This window comes from Equus quagga, chromosome 10, assembly GCF_021613505.1.
Source record: "Equus quagga isolate Etosha38 chromosome 10, UCLA_HA_Equagga_1.0, whole genome shotgun sequence".
Taxonomy (NCBI): Eukaryota; Metazoa; Chordata; class Mammalia; order Perissodactyla; family Equidae; genus Equus; species Equus quagga.
This window is the reverse complement of record NC_060276.1, coordinates 73,673,483-73,692,418: the sequence shown is the minus strand read 5'-3', so window position 1 is coordinate 73,692,418 and position 18,936 is coordinate 73,673,483. Positions and strand designations below refer to the sequence as shown.

Here is an 18,936-nt window from a genome sequence, read left to right as displayed (position 1 = left end):
ACTGAGCCTCCATTTCTCCCTTCTGTAAAATGGTGCTTGTCTCTGCCCTGCCTTTCATACAGAGTTGAATTTAGTGCGACGGTGCATGTGGACAAGTGTCTTTTAAACTGTAAAGCACTGTGCACATGAGGCTAGGATTATTATTGTATAAGGGTGAGCCAGTGGCCCTGGAAGAATCTGGATTGGATAATGAGTTTGCAAGAGAAAGGAACTAAAATTAAACATTTAATACATGCTAGGTGGCAAGCCAGGTTCTTTCCTATAAGTAAAGGAGATAATGTTGTCCTCACAACAATTGTGTGAGCTAGGCATTATTACTCTCGGTCTATTTATAGGGAAACTAAGGCTTCAGGAGGTCTAGGGACTTGCAGTGCCCCAGAACCTCCCTCCAGAGCCCACACTGTCTGTCAGATATTTGTGAAGGGACCTTAAGAATGTGTTGTGGTTTTTACAGGGGCTTTCCAACTTATTCCCTGCCCGACTCCAGCCTCCCTCCTCTGGTTAGGATGGGACTGTCTATTGTTGCCTTCATGTCTCAGTCCTGGGCTCTTTATCCCCAGCTTTCCTTGGTGGTATACCAGGCACACTTAGGTGGCCTTATTTGGCTTTTAGCTGATGGAGGAGCCCTTTGGGTCAGCCACTTTTTTGTTGACAAGATGGGCTTTCTCTTCCCCTGGGGTGCTGTTAGGGAGAGCCGGAGATTTGTTGCTAGTCAGACAGATCTAGCTCTTGGTCAAGATCGTGCAGCTAGAAGATGGCAGTTGTTTCCCTTCATTGAGACTCAGTTTTCCCATTTGTAAGATGGGCCTAAGGATGTTTACATCACATGTGTCTCATGGCTGGTAAATGTTTAACAACGAACTTTTTTGGTGAAGCCAAGATTGCACTGTTTATGCATCCCTGAGGTGTAAATATTCTCACCATGGCTGATTTCAACCTACCAACATGAGGTCCTTGAAGGAACAGTTATGAAGAGATGTATATCATCAGCCCTAGTGTGAGCTAGTTCCAGTGCACTGGAACCAGCTAATTAACCAGTTAATTAATCACACCCATCTTAGACTCCCACCCTCACTCATGCTCAACATGCTCACATCTGTATGCAATTACAGCATCCTCTCACCACGTCTCTTCTGTTCTCCAAGTTCCCAGAGCATCCGGGAAAGAGAGAGTGTCATTTAAGGTCTGCTCTTTGCCTGAAAGTTCTCCCAGGGAAAGAGTGACTGTGGAACGTTTAAGGGGCGGAGAACTCAAGAAGGCATTTTGATTAGGGGCTCTAATTAGAGCACTTTCATCAATGTGTTTTGGCTGGTGAGGGATCTGTACCTGCTGTTTCCTCCCACTATCTGATTTTTAACCAGATGAGAGGATGGTGGAAGACTCTGGACAATGGACGGAGGATTTGGCCATTCTAGAAAGCACTTAGCTTTCTGATTGGAATTCCAAGGTCTTCTCTTCCCTCTCCTGCCTGGTCCAGAGCCTGTTCTGCTGGGTCCTAACCTCAATGTCCCTGCATGAGGATCTCTGGGCTCGAAAGCATTTTGGAGGACCAGACCTCTGGTCCTACCTCTCATCTCATCACAACAGCATCTGTGCCAGCTGATTTTTTTTTAAGCTTCCCAGAGGATAAGAATCACCTGGGGCAAAACTACTACTTCCCAAGCTCCTCTGGAGAGTCTGTTTGTCTGAGAGTCTGGAGAGAGAGTTTGGAGTGGATGCAGGAATCTGGGTTTTTAAATCAGTGCCCCAAATGATTCTTATGATTAGTTAAGTTTGGGAAACACCACGTTAGCATTGCACAACACTCTGCCAGGTTGGCATCATTGTGCCCGTTTCTCTATGGGAAGATGGAGAGCACATGGCTTATTATTGGTGGAGCTGGATCTTGCACTCAGGTTTTCCGAATACAAAGCTGTGTTCCTCCTACAACAGAAATATTGCTTTAGTGCACAAAAGTGTCTGTGGTGGTGAGGAATGATGTTATTAGATAGGGAGGGGCAAGGATAATCCTTGCCTTACTTTACAAATAGGAAGACCAGGCTGCAGAGGGGTTCGGGGGCAGTAGCAGGATTGATTGCATCCCTGATCTTTTGTGGAAGTGGGCTGTGTTCAACTCTGGAGAGCCATTCACCAGGTCCAGTGGCCCAGATGTCTCAGCAGTTGCTGTCTGTTTGCTATGTTTCTCTTCTATCAAGCATCTCTCTAGCCTTGAGAGGCTGTTTGGTTCAGGGAACCGTATTCCGTGCCAGAGGTTCCCAAATCTGGCTGGGCCTTAGAATTATCTGAAGGTCTTAACTGCTGATGCTTGGGCCCTGCTTCTTATATAATAAATCAGAATCTCTGTGGGTGAGGCCAGGGAATCTGTATTTTAAAAATTTCCCTGGGTGATTCTGATGAGTCAGTTTTCAGACCTAGTTTGTGATTTTTCTGGATACTAGCCGAAGGAATTTGGAGGTCCTGATGGGTTGTGTTGAGGGGGTGGGGACTTGTGGATGTTGGTGAGACATGATTGGAGAAAATGGCGAGGAAGAGCCCAGAATGAGGACGGAAGATCAGGCAGCCTTTGAAAAGGACAAGGTAGCGTAAGCACTCTGTTGTGTTCTGCTTCCCCCCAGGGCTTTGCTTCTTGGGGGAAATCCCCATCTCTCCCAAGAGAGAAAGAATTTACCATAATGCAAGGATATATATGTGTCTACCTGATGTGCATGGCTTCACACTGTCTAACCATCTAGAAATCTAATCACAGTTTAGAGTTTGCTGCCAAAGTGAAAGTGACCTTTATGCTGGAAGGGGTCTCTGGAGGTCTTTTTGGGCAGCCCCTAGCCCTCTGTAGTCCAACATGTTTTTGTTTTAAATCATTACTAAGAGGTAAGATATGTGTAATAATATGGCTTAAAAAGGAGGGGTTAGCAATCATCACATTCTGCTTATGAATGTGCCAAGTACTTTCATGTCTAGTATTTTAACTTAAGTCTCCCAATAAGCCTGTTCTGAGGTTAATATTATTAGACCCATTTTATAAATTCGGAAACTGAGTTTCAGAAAGAGGAAGGTCAAAGAGGCTCCAAAACCTCTTTCTACTGTACCATGTTTTGCTCTTCAAAGAGATGAGACCATTATTTCTGGGATGAGGGCTCTAATTTTGTAGGTTCCCCAGGTACCAGGTTTGGCCGTTGGCTTACCAGCAAGGTTGGCAGGAAGCTGACCTTAGCCTAGCTCTGGGGTTGAAAACAGAGCTTTTTGACTTGGCCTGGAAGCCTCTCCCTGCCCATGCATAGTTGACTGATCCTGGCTTCAGTGATTTTAACACCCAGGAGCACAGGACAGGGCAAAAATCCCATGAGCAATGGTTGGAACCCAAGCTGAGGTTTGGATCAGCTCCAGTGTGCTCCAGAGCTGTGATGCTAGAGGTTGCTGGGATGTGTTCCTGAGCAGGGAGAGTAAAGCTCTCTTCTAGTACTCTGTGCAGAATTGGCATCTCCAGGCAGCTGCAAAATGGTCTGTGTTTCCAGTCTCCAAATACTTCCTATGAAACTTGCAGGCAGGAAGCCAGGCCAAGCAGGAAATTGATAGGAGAGACTGAAGCCCAGTTGGGTGTGGCCCCAGAGAGGGGCTTCACCTGCTTGGGAGATTTTCTTTATTAATGATGGGCCCTCTCCTCTTTTATTTCAGCATCTTCAAAGTTTTATGGAGATTGAAGAATGTGTTGTTCTTGGCTACCTGGATATAAATCCATTCCTTAAATTCCCTGCCTCTTTTCCTGCTGCATTCCCCCTCCTCCAACCTCCAGCTTGGGTCTTAGCTGTGCCTGCTATTGGGGACCTTCCCAATCAGTTGCTATCCAAGTTTTTGCAAAATAATTTTAGAAACAAGGAATCTTTGAGTTTCCTTCCATGTTGTTATTCCTTAGAATGAGTGGTGGTGAGTGTCTCAGAGCCTGAAAGTTAGGCCTGCCTTCTGTCAAAAGCTAGACTTCCAAGCAGAGCCAGCTTGCAGTTTTTCATGGAAGCCAGCTGGTCCAGCCTCCTCCACATAGTCTTTCCAGATCAACAATAGTTTGTCTCAAGTGTCTACTATTTTCTAAGTGCCAGAGTGGTTCTATGGCTTATTAAATAGGCCAGTGGACCAAGAGGCAAATTTTCAGTCCTTGCTCTCACACTGCCTAGCAGCTGTATGACCCTGGGCCAGTGCCTCCCCTTCTCTGGACCTCAGTTTTCCAAGCAGTATATTGCAGTTTGAATCAAATGATCTCTGAGGTCCCTTCCAGGTCTGACAGTTTTTGGATTCTGGACTGTTTATTCTCTTGAAGAGCAGGGATGAGAAGTTCAGAATGGTGTTATTCTGGAGGAGCCAGATGAGATTTTAGGATGCGTGGATTGAAATCTTGAGAAAGTGTAAAGAGGTGAAACGGCTATGCTAAGGAGCTGGTGGGGCAGCCTCTGTACCTACCTTAGGAAGGAGAGATGGGCTGGAGTAGCGGGTAGGAGAGTGGGTGTTGTTTTCTCCTGGAGTATGGTTTGGCTGAGCTGATTTTGAAAGTAAGTCCTGGAGTTAGGTGAAAACAGTGGGGAGCCAGTTTCCTTCATGACTTTTCGTGTGTTGACGGGAAGAGGGGGACTCTACCTCAGCCTGGGGTTGAGCAGAAGGCTGTGTGCAATTAAGGCTGGATTAATAGGGAAGCTGCAGTTTGCTAAGGTAACCTATTTCTGACCTTTTCAGCTTTGGCCTCTGCCCTGAGCTCTCCTCCCATAGCGACAAGGTAGTTATGTTCTCATTGCTAAGAGGGGTTAGTTATGTTTGGGGTTATTCCCCCAAATATATGATAACTGGGTGAGTAATACCCAGTCTCCAATATGCCCTTGTCTCTCAGTTGAAATGGTTCTTGGGGAGCTTTTGGAGGGCAGGACTGGGCCAAAGCATGTGAAAGGGGACACTTACTTCTCATGTCCTTTGCAGCAGTTGGAGTGGTTGAAGAATTACTGCTGATCCATTAAATTATGGGTGTGTGTGGAGTTGGCTGTGGTTCTCCTTTCTAGAAATTACCGGGAAAAGGCACATAGGAAGGCATAGGAAGGGTTAACCCCAGGCAGGGCTTGCAGGCTGGGCAGTGTTAAGGGTCTGGAAATAGTCAGGAAGAAGTCAGAGCAGATAATTGTACCAGGTACTACTTCCAAGTCAACAGGGAAGAGGCAGAGTTGCTGGGAAGTGAGTGAGTCAGAAGGAGGGGTAGGAGAAGAATGCCTCCTAGGCTATAGATTCAAAGCAACTCTTGTTTTCCCCCTTATGGAAAAAGGCTGCTTGAGGCAGTGCTGTCATCACGAGAGGCAAGACAGACCAGGTGCTGCCCTGCCCTGGCCGCAGTTCTGATAGCAGGAAATGGTGGGTACTGGAGCCTAAATAATGGAGATAGGCAGTTTGTGTGACACCGTGGTGACTGTTCTCTGTCCAAAGAAGAGACTGAAGTTCTGAGATTGCCCGTGTAGGGCTTGTCCTACCTCTGGCCCCTCTCCTTCTCTTACCTTTGCCTTCTCCATACCAGCAGCTCCACTGAAAGCCCAGAGGGGGTGGCCCCTTGAGGAGAATGGGGAGGTGGCAGGGGAGGGGGTGAGGTCATTGAGCTCAGACTCAGCTGGCTGACTCACAAGCTCTGCCCAAGTGAGGGGGCCTTCCCAAGCAGTGCTTCCCAGATGTGCCCAAGCTTTCTATGCCAAAATGTTTTGGCCTTGGCCAAAATAGTTGCCAAGGTGGTGTCTGAAGATAGCAGTGCAATCAGCATGATCAGAGAGGTAGGTGGAGTTGTGGAAGGAACTCCAGGAATATCCAGAAGACCCATTTTCACCACATACTGGCTGAGTAAATGGGACTTCAGTGATGTTAAATAAGACTGTGGATGATAGGGCTTGGCACATAGTTGGTACTCAGTAAGTTCAGTGTTCAGTGTTCATTTCCATCCTTCTCTCACATGCCTCTGTGCACTTCAGTTTCTTCATACGTTAAGTGGGGCCAGTAATGCCAGTTCCACAGTCTTACAGGTCTGTGCTTCAGGCAAGTTACTTGTGATTATTTGACTCTCTCTGTTTTCTCCTCTGTTCCCCTAAACTCCTCTCCAGGAAAAAGCTACCTTGTACTTCAGTGACATGGGGCAAGTGAGGAGAAACATTGACCTGATCTTTTCACTATTGCCTGGCTGCTACTCACCTGGGTGCGCGTGTCTCTAGGGAAAGAGAGTGTCCCTTATTTGAAGCTGGCCAGGCCCAAAGACCAAAGTACCCTAGCTGCTGCAGCCAAAGCAGAGGTAGCATCTGGCCTCGTTATTTTTGTTTCTCAGGCTAGCCATCTGGTGACACAGGAGAGATCCCACTTTGTTGAGGGCCTTGGATGGGAGACCACTGAGATGGACTTGTTAGTGTCCACTGAAGGGCTTGGTGTGGGAAGTGTCTGTGTTCAATTGTTCAATAAATAACAGTGGGTTTATTGTTCTTGGGGTAAGGGTGGGAGGGCTGGTGTGTATGAGAGGGTGACCCTCTCTGCCACACCCAGACATTTTTTTGTTCCTTAAACCCTTAATGTTTTCCAGAGACACAGTCTTTGACCTCAGACTGTGCCTGGATCCTCAGGGACAGGCTTAGGCAGGAATTTAGCTCTCTGCTAGGGACTACATCATGAAATGCTACCCTACCCAGGCCAACTCCTCCACTCCTGCCAAGCTGAGGGGCTGCCTAGGAGCTTTCTGCTGACTTTGGAGGCTTTATTTTCAGGTTCTTGCCTCCAAAACTAGACCTCCTCTTCTTCCCATTGAGATTGCAGAGGCCAAGCCTAAAAGGAGGGCAGTGGGTGCCCACTAGGGTGGGCATCCACTGGGCCCTGTGTGGCAGTAGGTCTGGGCCTGAAGCTCATCTTACACACTTAGGTCCCAGATTAGTCTAAGGAAGAACAAGAGATCTTTGATCAAGACTCCTGCTCTACCTGTCACCTTTAGGCCCCAGTTGTGTTAGTACCCTTTCTCTCTCCTTCCTCTGACATACAGAAAACAGGAGAGCACAGACCCAGGACCTTCTCCTCATGACTCACATTTTCCAATGAGTTAAGTGGTGGCAAGAATAGAAGTCCCTTTGTGTTTGCTTTTCTTTCTAATTCTTTTTTTAAACCTAAGATTATTTGTCTCCACAGTGAAGTTCAGGAAACCTCAGGCTGCTCTCCCTGGAGAAGTAGCCACAGTGGAATGGCAGAAACCTTGAGCAGGGATTCTGGAGAAGTATGTTCCAACTGGACATCTTCAGATTTTAGGAGAGCCCTCTCTAGGAGGGAGGAAGCGTGAACAACACCAGTCTGTCTGACATGCTTATTCCTAACCCAGGCTGGGTCCTTTTTCTACCAATTGATTTATTTAAGAAACATTCTTTAACAAATATTTGAGTTACATATTTGGGCCTGTGGGCCAGACCCTGAAGATGCTAGATTGACGTGACCTGTGATTGACATGATCTGCAAGAGATACTGGTTTATTTCCTCTGAAAATTCTTCTCAATAGTGTGAAATAAAGGGAACTCCCAGACTGTAAAATGTTTCCCTAGAGTCCCACCCTTTAACTCAATTTCATCCCTGGGCACTTTCTTCCCAAAACCCCTGTTCTGATCCTTCCTGCACCCTACTCACAACTTCCAGGCTGGCTAAGCCATTGCTGACAGGATTAAGGCCCAGCTTTCTAGCATAGCCTTGAAGCCCCTCCCCCTACCTTCCCAGCTTCTCCGCTTGCTCTTCACTCTGAGGGCCTCATTCACCCTGGAGTAGGGCTGCATGCTTGCTTCTAAACAGCCATCTGCATCCCTCTCTCCTTCTGGGCCATCACATGTGCTGCTTTCCCTATCTGGGGCACTTGGATGCTCTTCCCCCAACTCCTACCGTTTCCCTTTTTCAACTCTAACTTATCCTTAGAGACCAGTACAAATACCCCTTTGAACTCTGGTTTCTTATTTCCACAAAAGGTTTCCTTTGTTGGGGAGGGGTCTGACCCCCTCCTGGGTTCAGGGATTGATCCTACAGCTCTACTCTGACCATAGTTCCTTAAACATAGTGTTCCATTAATGTTGGGTGAACGGAAATAAATTTATAGGAATCTCCTTAACCTAGAGTTCTCGGGCCTCCCTGAAGTCCATGGATATAATTTAAAGTAGGAAGGATCTATGAACTTGGATGGAGGAAAATTACATATTAGTTTTCACTAAACTCTCACTGGAATTTACGTCCTCTCTCAATTATGAATGTACGCAAAATAAAAGCAGTCACAATGGCAGTACCTGTGACTTTGTCACCAATGGAAATCTAAGATATTTTTATATTAAAATTTAGCTATGGTAGATTTCTCGAAATATCATTTATGCTCAGCACAATGTTGAAATTACAGTAGTAATAACTAATAAGACCCAGTGCTAGGTAATTTATTAATATAATAAAGACATTAACTTTTGATAACTATTTCAATATAATTGGTCTATTTGTGTCTACTTTATTTCATGCTTTTACAAATATTCTGAGATGGGGTCCATGGACTTGACCAGATTGTGCAGAGGGGTCCATGGCACAAAAGATCAAGATGTAAAATGTTCCCACCTCTGAATCTGTATACTATGCTATATCTGTCTATTTCTTATATCCCCTTACTTAGTACTGTTCATTTAGCCAACATCTTGTGATTACCACTGAGTCTTGGGTGCTGGAGAGGTAACTCTAAGTAAGACAGAAACCCCAAGGTGAGAATAAAGTCCAGTGTACTAAAAAGCCCACTGTCTCTTTTCCACTCTTTCCTATCAGTCATTGGTGTTTTGAGGTCTCCCCTGACCCAGCTCAAGGGTGATTTGAGGCTAGATGTTGAGGCCAAATTTTGGCCCATTGGGCCTTATTCTCCCTACCTTATGAGGGACCATTCTATGGAGGTCACTGGATTGGCAGGGAGCCTAGGGTAACACTGAGTCAAGGTGGCTAACCTTGCCCGTTGTCTCCCACTGGGGTACTTGCCTTACATGTTCCTGCCTTCAGGGCCTTTCCTGTCCCATTGTCAATCCTGAAATAGATTTCCTCCCTGGCTCCCTGGTGGGATTTATTTACAAAGCTGTTCCCCGGGCCTGGTCCTCATCAGAATTATTTAGCTGGCAAAATGGCTGTCTGGCCTCCTCTTCCCCACTAACTGACCCCTGTGCTCAGGAAAGGCCCAGAGGTATCAAAGACTGATAATTTCATGGGGATTTGCCTCTTTGACAATTCTATTTTTAGTCTCTCCCCCAATAGTATAGGTAGTATGTGAACATCCTAGAAAATGTAGATTAGTGTTTTTTTTTTTTAATTTAAAGAAGGGAGAATGCACTTATAAGATCACCATCCAAAAACAAAGCCTGACTTGACTAACACTTGGGCATGATTCCAATCTTCTCTGTATGCATACTTTTTACAAAATTGATCTCATGCAATCTTGTTGCTTAGTCTTCCTTACTTAATATTACTGAACTATTTTCCCTGGGCATGAAATACTCTTCATAAATATTTTATATGACCATATAATAAGCCATATTGTGGCTAAACCATATAGATTACTTAATCAAAATGTCCAACAATTAAAAAATTAATTTTTGATTTATTTTAATGGGAGACATTTTGCATTTCAATGTAAGAGGAGCTTAGCATATTGGTTTAAATTGTGAGGTTTGGATTTAGATCTGAATTCAAACCTTGTCTTCCCCTCTTACTAGTGATGTGACTTTAGGCAAATATCTATTTCTTCATCCTCAATGTGGAGATAATACTCTCTACTTCACAGGGTGATTGTTGATATTAAATGGGGGTAGTGCATATGAAGTGCCTACTAAGTAGTAAGTCTCCATATGTGAAAGCTGCTGCTTATTGTTGCTATTACTACTATTACCACCACTACCAAGTTTTCAGCCAATGGAACAAATCTCTAGTGATGAAATTTCAGCTATCGTTGACCTGGGCTAGGGGATCTATTCGTAAAGGTGGAGGGTGGAGGGTGCTTTTTCTAGTGCCTGTGAAATCCTGGGTGTGGCTACCTGTTATTTTCATCTGGGCCTGTCCCTGTCCCTTATCCCTCTCCTGACTTGGCTTTGGTACACCTCTGTGCTGCCCACACCTACCTCTCCTGAGGCCCCCTTCCTCTCTTGTGCCTAGGGGCACCAATGAGACATAAATACAGGAAGCATTAACAATGCAAGTTGATATATAGAACCATGGATGTCAGCACTGAAATGGTCCTTGGAGATCAACTAGTGTAGTTGACCCCTCTCCCATTACTACCCTTGAACAGATGAGGGGAACTAAGGCCCAGGAAAGAGAGAAGACTTATCCAAGGTTATAGACTGAGCCAGTTACAGTGCTAAGTCTGGAACCCAGTGTTCTATATCGTGCTCTTAACTTGCCTCTGCAAAGAGCAGTGCTGTCGATAATCCAGGCTATAGATCAGAGGTGAGAGAATGCTGTGGGCCTGGAGCTGGCTAATGTAGGTGGGGAAGGCTTCCTGGAAGAAGTACAGTCAGCACTTACTTCCTCTTGATAGTAGGCTGATTAGCATTCATGTGTTTGCCCCTTGGTAAGCATTACTCTCTGCCTATGTTTTTTATTTTCAGTAAGCTGGTTGAGACCAGGGCTGGGTTATTGTTTATTTGTTTCAATATTCTCCCTTCCTTTCCACCAATATCTAAGTTGCTCCAGTTCTTAGCATCCTAGTTCTCTCTTCTCTTGTTGAACAGAGACACTTGTCCCACGCTCTGCTGAGCACAGAGCCAGACACTAATTTGCCTTCTTTGATCTCATCCTAGATCAATGTGCGTGTGACCACAATGGATGCAGAGCTGGAGTTTGCCATCCAGCCCAACACCACTGGCAAGCAGCTGTTTGACCAGGTAAGAGAGGAACTCATTGTTCTTTAGCCTCTTCCACTTCTCCTAGTGGCTCCCACCACAATGACTGCTTCTTGGGAATCTCTTCTCCTATTTGCTCCTCTGAGATAGGTCAAAACAAAGGCTGACCCCAGCCTTAATAACAAAGGAGGCAAAAGTTAACTTTGGCAGCCTGTACTTTGGGTTGTCCTGACTAATACTATCCCTGGTCCTGAACATGGGAGAAAAGAGAAGTGAGCAAGGTATAACTCTATGTTAGATACTCTAAAAATATTAGCACATGGAGCCTTCCTCTAAATCCTGAGAGATGTAAGTGATCTCTTCTCCATTTTAATGAGGAGGCTCAGAAATTAAATAACTTAATTTCACCCAGTTGGTATCTGGCTGGGATTTGAACCCCACATTCTTGTCACTGTACCACATGGCCTCTGTCACATTTTTTTTTGTTGTTTCCTAGTAGAAGGAAACCAACTTATTCTCCCTGAGGTAGTGTGCTCTGTGTACCTTTCCCTCAAAGGAATTTTGGGACTTAGGACATGACTGAGGGTGAGGAATACAGTAGGAGGGTACTTTATCTCCTGTAGTCATGCCATGGAGGTAATGCTGAAGTGGTCATTCCCATTTCAAACCCAAAGGTCCCTTCACTGTGAATCACCATTATCAGAAAGGATGTGTTATACAATATAATAGCCAGATGGGGGCCACAGAATCTTTCAGCATTCAAAGACTCTCCAGGAGCCAAGAGAATATGCCATCCGTGACCAAACTTCCAGGAATGAAAATGGGGCTCCCATTTCCAGAGACTGGGATCCCTCCAAGTGGGCCATTATCCCATTTCCCCACCAGCCCTCTGCTGAGGTGGGAGTCTGACATTGTAAAGGATGTTGGGACCACATGGCACCTTGATGAATTTTTCAGGCCCTCTTGCTTCTCTTTCTCTTTTGCTCTGTGAGTCCCTCTACTGTCTGAGAACTTTGCTGGAGTTGGGAAGAGGAAGGAAAAAAGACGAAAGAGGTTATATTCAAATGAGATAATTCTATTCCTAAGAGTACTCCTGACTCACAAGGGGAAAAACAAGGAGAGAATGGAGATGGGGATTGTGGGGAGGATGTTTTCTATTCAGATCTCCATGTAAAAGGAAGGAAAAGGATGGCTATAAATTTGAGGACAGCTTTGGCATGTCCCCGAGTCTCTGATGTCATATGATAGAGTGGGAAAATTGTTGTCTGGGACTAATACAGATGAGAGTTAACATTTATCTAGCACTAACTGTATGCCAGGTACTGTGACAGGCATTTTGTATACTATATCATTTGACTATCTCAAAGCCCTGTGAGTGCTGGAATTAGTACTGGCTCTATTGAACAGATGAGAAAACAAAATCTTCATTTTCTTAGCTAGGCCTTAGAAAAGTTATTGAATCTCTCTGGGTTGGTATTCTCATCCAAAAAAGAAAAAAAGTGGGTCTGACACCTACCTTACAGGCTTTATGTGGGGTTATGAAAGAGTGTATTATTTATATCTCATTTCTTATTCATAAAAAGCTTGTTACAGTGGTTTATAAGGATACAAAATCCAAAAGGATAAATTAGAAACAGGTGAGAAAGACCATAAGAAAATACCAATAGGGAAGTGAGTGTTATGTGAAGCATCCAGTACATAATAGAGATGTAATAAATAATAGGTCCCAAATGCATGACACTTCCTGTCTTGTTAATCACCTAGAGTTGGGAGATGGACTTAAGATCCTCAGAGTATCTAACTTTGGATTTAGGTGGAACTTGCTTCTTCTCTGGAGTTTGTTTTGTTTTAAATGGTATAAGTAGTCATTGATATTTAATTTGTGAAAGTACAAATTAGCCAGAGGAACATTTAAACACACATTTACTACAATTAATGTGCCAACATTCATACAGCTTTCATTGATTATAATGCTAGTCTGGAATGACAGCATTTTGATTATATTAAGGTTTTGCATTCTCCCTTTGCATGCAGGTTTTTAATTGGAGAGCTTTTAAAAGGAGAGCCTGGTGAAGTCAAAAGGGCACCTAGATAGAAACTTAGAAATCTTGGGCACTAGGGCTGGCTCCACCACTAATTCTCCTTATACAAACCTTTCCCCTCTTTAGGCTTTAGTTTCCCTATCTGTACAATGTCTAACCGATCTCTTAAATTGTTGAGACATAACCAGATTTATCTCTGGCATTTATTTCTGTGTTTCATACCTCTTTCTTTCCCATTTTTAACCCCACTATTTGGATTTCAGATAACTCCTTTCTGTAAAAAGGAGGTAAATGCCTCATTTGAGTATAATTAGTAGTTGGCAAATGCCGGAGTGGAGGGGAACTATCTAGCAGGGAGGACATCTCTTTCTGCACAGGCTTCTTACTGTCTCTGGGACATAAGGGGGAAGGTATCCATGTGCTATGTAGGCTGTTACGCCCTTTGCTTCAGACAGCAATATCATTCTGGGGGAGAATATCAACCAGTGTGGATTTTATGGTTCAACTGGGACCCAGAGTCTCCTTTGGCCTCTACCTGAGTTCCTTCCCAGAGCCCTGGTTCTAAACCCCACCCCTCTCAGGCCAAATGATGCCATCCCCTGCCCTTAACACTGGGGACTTCGTCCATTTGCATTGGAAGGGAATAGCTGTGGAGGGTGAGTAAGGCATAATTTAGAAAAATTATGAAAAATTATGAAAAATCCTTAAGCAAAGAGATTTATTAACTTTGAAAAGCCACAAGGCCTGGTAATTCTTTGTTAGTGTTGGTTTGGTTTGCAGTCTATGAGTGTGGTTCTAAGGGAAGCCCAGATGGTAGGGAGCCCTGGCAAGTTTGCTATGCTAGTTCTCAAAGCTACTGCTTCAGAACAAAGCCCTTGAAAGACTTGAAACTTTCATACTTCTTGGGGAGAGGAAAAGGAGAAAACTAAGAAGTTTATGACTTCCCATCCAGAAGATCAGTGTTGTTTTGAGAAATATCCTTTATTTGGCGTATACTATGAAGTAGCCCTGGCTAGGTGCTTTAATCCTCACAGTGATCCTGCGTATGAGAAGTGAAACAACCTAGGTTATGTAGTTAGGAAGTTGTGATATGGAGTTTCAAATACAGCTCTGACTGGAAAACTATACTTTTCCCCACTGCACTACTCTGCTTGGGGTGAATGAAGCTTTTTGGCTTGGAGAAGGCTCAAGAGAAGATATGTCCTCTGTCTTGAGGTCTCTGAGGGGCTGTCATAGGAAGCAGGGGGCAGTCACGTTCTGTGAGGTCAGAAGGGACAGAGCTGGGACCCCATAGGTGAAAAGTATAAGGAAAAAAGTTTTGAGCTCAGACAAGGAATTGAGCGTTTGGCACTCTCAAGGCCAAGGCAAGTCTGGATGAGAATCTGCAGAGGTACATATTCATAGGCCATTGAGGGATATAATCTCTTCTCTCTCGAACTTGATGAGGCATAAGGGAGGACATCCATTCTGTCTGGCGTTTGAGACCCATCATTCAAGGAGGCCCTCCTGGTGGAACTGGGCCATAGGAGGGAAGAGTTGGACTCCTTGAGAGGAATTGACAAAAGCTCTGGGGCCATCCTGGAACCCAGAAGTCTGGGTGATGACCAGAGAGGAAGCCAACTAGAGAGGAAGCACTCTCCTTGGCACCAGTGATAAATAACAGGCAACAATGGGAACTCATAGCTTGAGGAGGTCCAAGGCCTTGTGGGAAAGGGAAGTGGGGCCCAGAATTCCTCCGGTTTACTTTTATTTCTTGTAAGTGTGCTCACAGCTAGGGAGGGGAGAGAACTCTTTTGCTACAGTGATTCTGTCACTTACCCCTACTTCTAAAGCCTGAGGTTCTTCAGAAGGCTCTTGATTACCTAGGTGCCACTAGGGGGTGGTGTCAGCGCGATGCATTCCACTTTGAGAACCCTCTGCCTGGCTCCTCCCCAGCTAGGATGTCTAGCTCTAGTTCTAGTCTAGCTTTACCTGCCCCCTCCCCTCACAGTCTTTGAGCTCTGGAAGAAAGGTGAAATTTCAGAGCATCCATTCATTCATGTATTCCTTGACTGACTCAATATTGACTAAAGTTCTACTGTGTCTTGAGGAGAGTCTCTAGACCTATCAAATACCATCTCTGCTCTTAAGGAACTTGAAGCTCCTTACCTGTGGAAGTATAAAAAAAGTACATGCAACTCTCCTCCCACAAAGAGTGAAAGAAATGCCCTCGAGGCTCATGTTGGTTATGGAGGTAGTGTATAGAGCATAGAATTTGGTGTCAGCCTTGGGTTCAAATTCTGTCCTTCTATTTAGCTGTGTGACCTTGGATGACTCATTTAGCCTCTTAGGACTTTACTTTCCTCAGTAAAATGGTAATCACACTAATCTCAGAGATTTTCTGGTTTTACTTAATCCTCAAATAAGTAAAGTAAAAATCCTGGTACATAGCAGGCATTCTAATGTTGGTTGTTCCTATTAAGGGCTAAATAAGTAGGTGGAAATTGCCCTGGGAGTTCAGATAAGGGAGCCATGAAATCAGGAAGATTTTCTGGCTCAGTAAAGTCCTTAGAATTTGTGGACTCTGCATTGAAGGCAGCAACCTTTTCTTCTTTTCCATTTTTATTTTATAAAATAACTAACATCTATTATTGTAAAAGTAGCATCCCTATCTTATAGATGAGGGACTGAGGCTTAGAGAGGGGAAAAGACCTGTTTAAGGTCAGATAGCTACGAAGTAGTATAGTGGCTTGAACCAAGGCATATAGCATTTCCAATTTTCCCAGTGCCTTGTATCAGCTGTGTCCTCTGTGACCTCCTCTTTCTTTGCCTCTTCACATTCTGAGTGGAAGAAAGTTTGGTCCCTAAACTTAGAACCCTAGCTGAGTATGTTCTGTGCTATAGAGCAAATAGCCACATAAGCACAGGCAGTGGAGTAGCAGAAGCAGTGATGGTTGCAGTCCCCCCTAAAACTTTCCAGTTGTGCAGTGATTTGCTTTCAGGTGGGTGGTTGACATAGCTGCTGCCAAGCCTGTAATGGGATCTCAGTGGGCCACAAGTGTTTGGGCTTTGATGCAGTTTTGCACATAATTTCTCATGCAGTTTTCCTCTTGAGACTCCAGCCTTGCTTCCCAATCCTGCTTTGGGTTTCTGAAGTGGCTGATTATGTCACTAGTTTGTTTTACTCAGATAGATGTATGGGGATATGAGGAGGGGAGCTCTGAGCTCTGGAATTGACCTGATCTCCCCTCCCCTCCACAGACCTCAGATGTATGCAGCCTTCACATGCAAAAGAGAGGCAAAGGGGGGTTCTTCCTTATATCCAGATGCCTCTGGCAGTTAGTAAGGATTTTCTCAGAGGCAAATCTCTTCCCCTCACTGGACCCCAGTTTTCCAGTTTATGCTTCTTGGACCCTAAAATACACCACAGTCTGTTTTGGGGGTTTGTATTGTATGGCTGAATAGAATCCACAACCAGTATCTTATAAACTGAGGTCCTGGTCCCTCTAGATCTATGTGGCAGGTTCTAGGAGGTACACAGAGCTGTGGGATGAATGTGATTTAGTATCTTGGAGCATCAATTTTACTTGTAGATGTTATCTATTTCATTATTAAAACATAGATACTTAAGGAGTAGAATATAAAATTTACACAAATGATTAAAATTAAACCTGGGGCTTCAAAGAAATTTTGGCTTCCAGCCATCTACTTGTATCTCCCCCCATTTCCCCTGAGTATATGCATTCATTATTTTCTGCTGCTGAAGGATTTCTTCCAAGACAGCTTTGAGAAATAACTAGGTCAGGCCAAATGAGTTGTCTGGGGTCAAAGGGAGCCAAGAAAGAATTTTTTTCTCAGGCATAGAGTCATTTCTGAGTGGAATGGTAAGGATCCTAGTCACTGGAGCTACAGATGTTGTTCCTGGAACCAGGACCTAGATACTCTGTCTCACTAGAAACTGAAGTTTCTCTTTACTCTGGAGTGGATGTCTCAGCTGGAAGCAAAGCTGGAAGCAAGCAAAGCTTGGCCCCATTTCCAAGTTGGAAATGGGGCCAAGAGTTGCCTGATGAAATAATTCCCAGCACCCTGTGGACCTTAACTGGAGATTTCCTTATAGCCTGGGTTCCGGGGGTCATCTGTTTTACTCTTTGTTCTTTTTCAGTCTCAATTCTGACTTCAGACCATATTTCCTCCCCCTACACCCTCACTTCCTCACTTTGGGACGTCAGTGGAGGCTTAGAGACATTCCTCATCTCTCCAAGCCCTGGACCCTAAGGAAGTGGAAAATTTATATGCATCTGATTTCTCTCTGTTTATAAGGAAAGAGGCAGTACTCAGAGAGATTAAAATTCCCTACCGATCCTGAAATCTTTCTTTTGATATCGCTTTAGCTGTTACTTTGTCCAACTTCTCAGATACTCCAGATCCTGTAAACTATTTTGGTTCCCATGATCCTCCTTTCATTACACCCCTACCCATCCCATTAGTGAAACAGACAATGTGGTGCAAAAAGAGGCTAAGGAGCTCACTCCTGGAACCTCTGGGACTGGCTGCATAGTCTGTGCCTGCTTCATTCCCTTGGGTCTCTGAGCCTCTACAACTGGGCTGTTGTTTACAGGCAAAGGCCAGTTGCTGCTCTACCAGCTCTGTTCCCAGTCGGACTCCCACATTAGCTGTGCCTTAATGGTCCATCTTCAGCATCTTCAATGGATCTATTTCTCTCCTATGACTGAATTGTTTCTTGCAACTTACTTCTCCCCACCAATTGTATCTGGGCACACTAGTCTTCTGCAACTCTGTGGAAAGTTATTAGAACTGTTAATTGGGCCCTATTGTTAGATCTGGGATGAGATAAGAGGTGCTTTAAAAAATCTTTCCTGTCTGTACCCTCCCCCTCTGTCCTCTGCAAAAGCCAGTATCGCATTTCAACATGAGCGTTTTATATTCTCCATCTAAAACCTGCTGGCAATTCCTACTGCCTATTGACTTAGACTCAGGGACTCACCTTTTTTACTGAATCCTGGAAGTCTTTTGATCTTTCCTCACACCCGCACCCCATTTATCTCTTCTAAATATGTTACTAGTTACCCAAGTCAGCAAGAGATAGGTGGGAAATGGGATTGTATTTCTTAGTCATTTACAAATAACCTAATTAGTAGAATGATAGAACCTGAGAGAAAAAAGAGGCCATTTGAGCCATACCACTTATAGTAGATGGGGAATCTGGATAGATGGGGAAGCTGAGGCCCAGAAAGAGAACTGTGCTGCCTTAAGATCGCACAACAAATTGGAGACAAAAGTGAGACTTCCACTCAGATTTCCTGGTACCTGATTCAAACTATGGAAGAAGGGTGACTGCCGTGCATACCCCAGTAAGCAATGAAGGTTGATGACTTGGGGATATGCCTTCTCTCCAGAGCGATTGTTGACTGAACTTAGTGGGAGAGCCAGGAATCATATTTAGATGCAGAGGTGGCCAAAGTTCATTATTTGGCTGGGATATCTTGGCCAACAGAGACAAGACAGTTAGTCACTTGAGAACCCCTGGGCTCCTAAGCTCCTATGAGCCCTTGGCATTGGGAGATAGCATGCTAGAGAAGAAAGGGTACAGGTGTTGGAGTCATACCCATCAGGATTTTAGTGTAGACACTACAGTTTTAGGAAGGTTGCCTATCTAAGCCTTAGTTTCCTCATTTATAAAATGGAGATAATAGCTATCTCAGGGTTGTTCAGTGTTCAGTACCTGACACATAATAGATAATAAGTATGAGCTACTTTTTCCTTGGGGCCTCTGAAGCTCAAGATTCAGAGTAAGTTCTGTGAGTGACTATGGGGCCTGGCTTTGGATACATAGTAGAAACTTCATGGATTCAGTGGAGGGGTATGTATGTGTTGAGGGGAGATAATGATTTATTTGCAAGGAAGGACATGAGTAACACTGAGTTCTTGTTCCCTGTTTCTATGTTTCTGTCTCTAGGTAAATTTCTTCACCTCATTCCCCCACTTCCAACCCACTTCCCACCTCCCAAAAAAGTAAAGATAAAGAA

The 18,936-nt window shown here is 44.4% G+C and overlaps 1 protein-coding gene across 1 annotated transcript in view; it reads left to right on the top strand.

Moving 5' to 3' along the window:
• MSN (moesin) overlaps positions 1-18,936 on the top strand; it is a 62,272-nt gene that overhangs the window by 27,457 nt on the left and 15,879 nt on the right. The window contains exon 2 of the mRNA XM_046673202.1: positions 10,827-10,910. Coding sequence (XP_046529158.1) covers positions 10,827-10,910 — 84 coding nt within the window. The remainder of the gene's footprint in view (positions 1-10,826; positions 10,911-18,936) is intronic.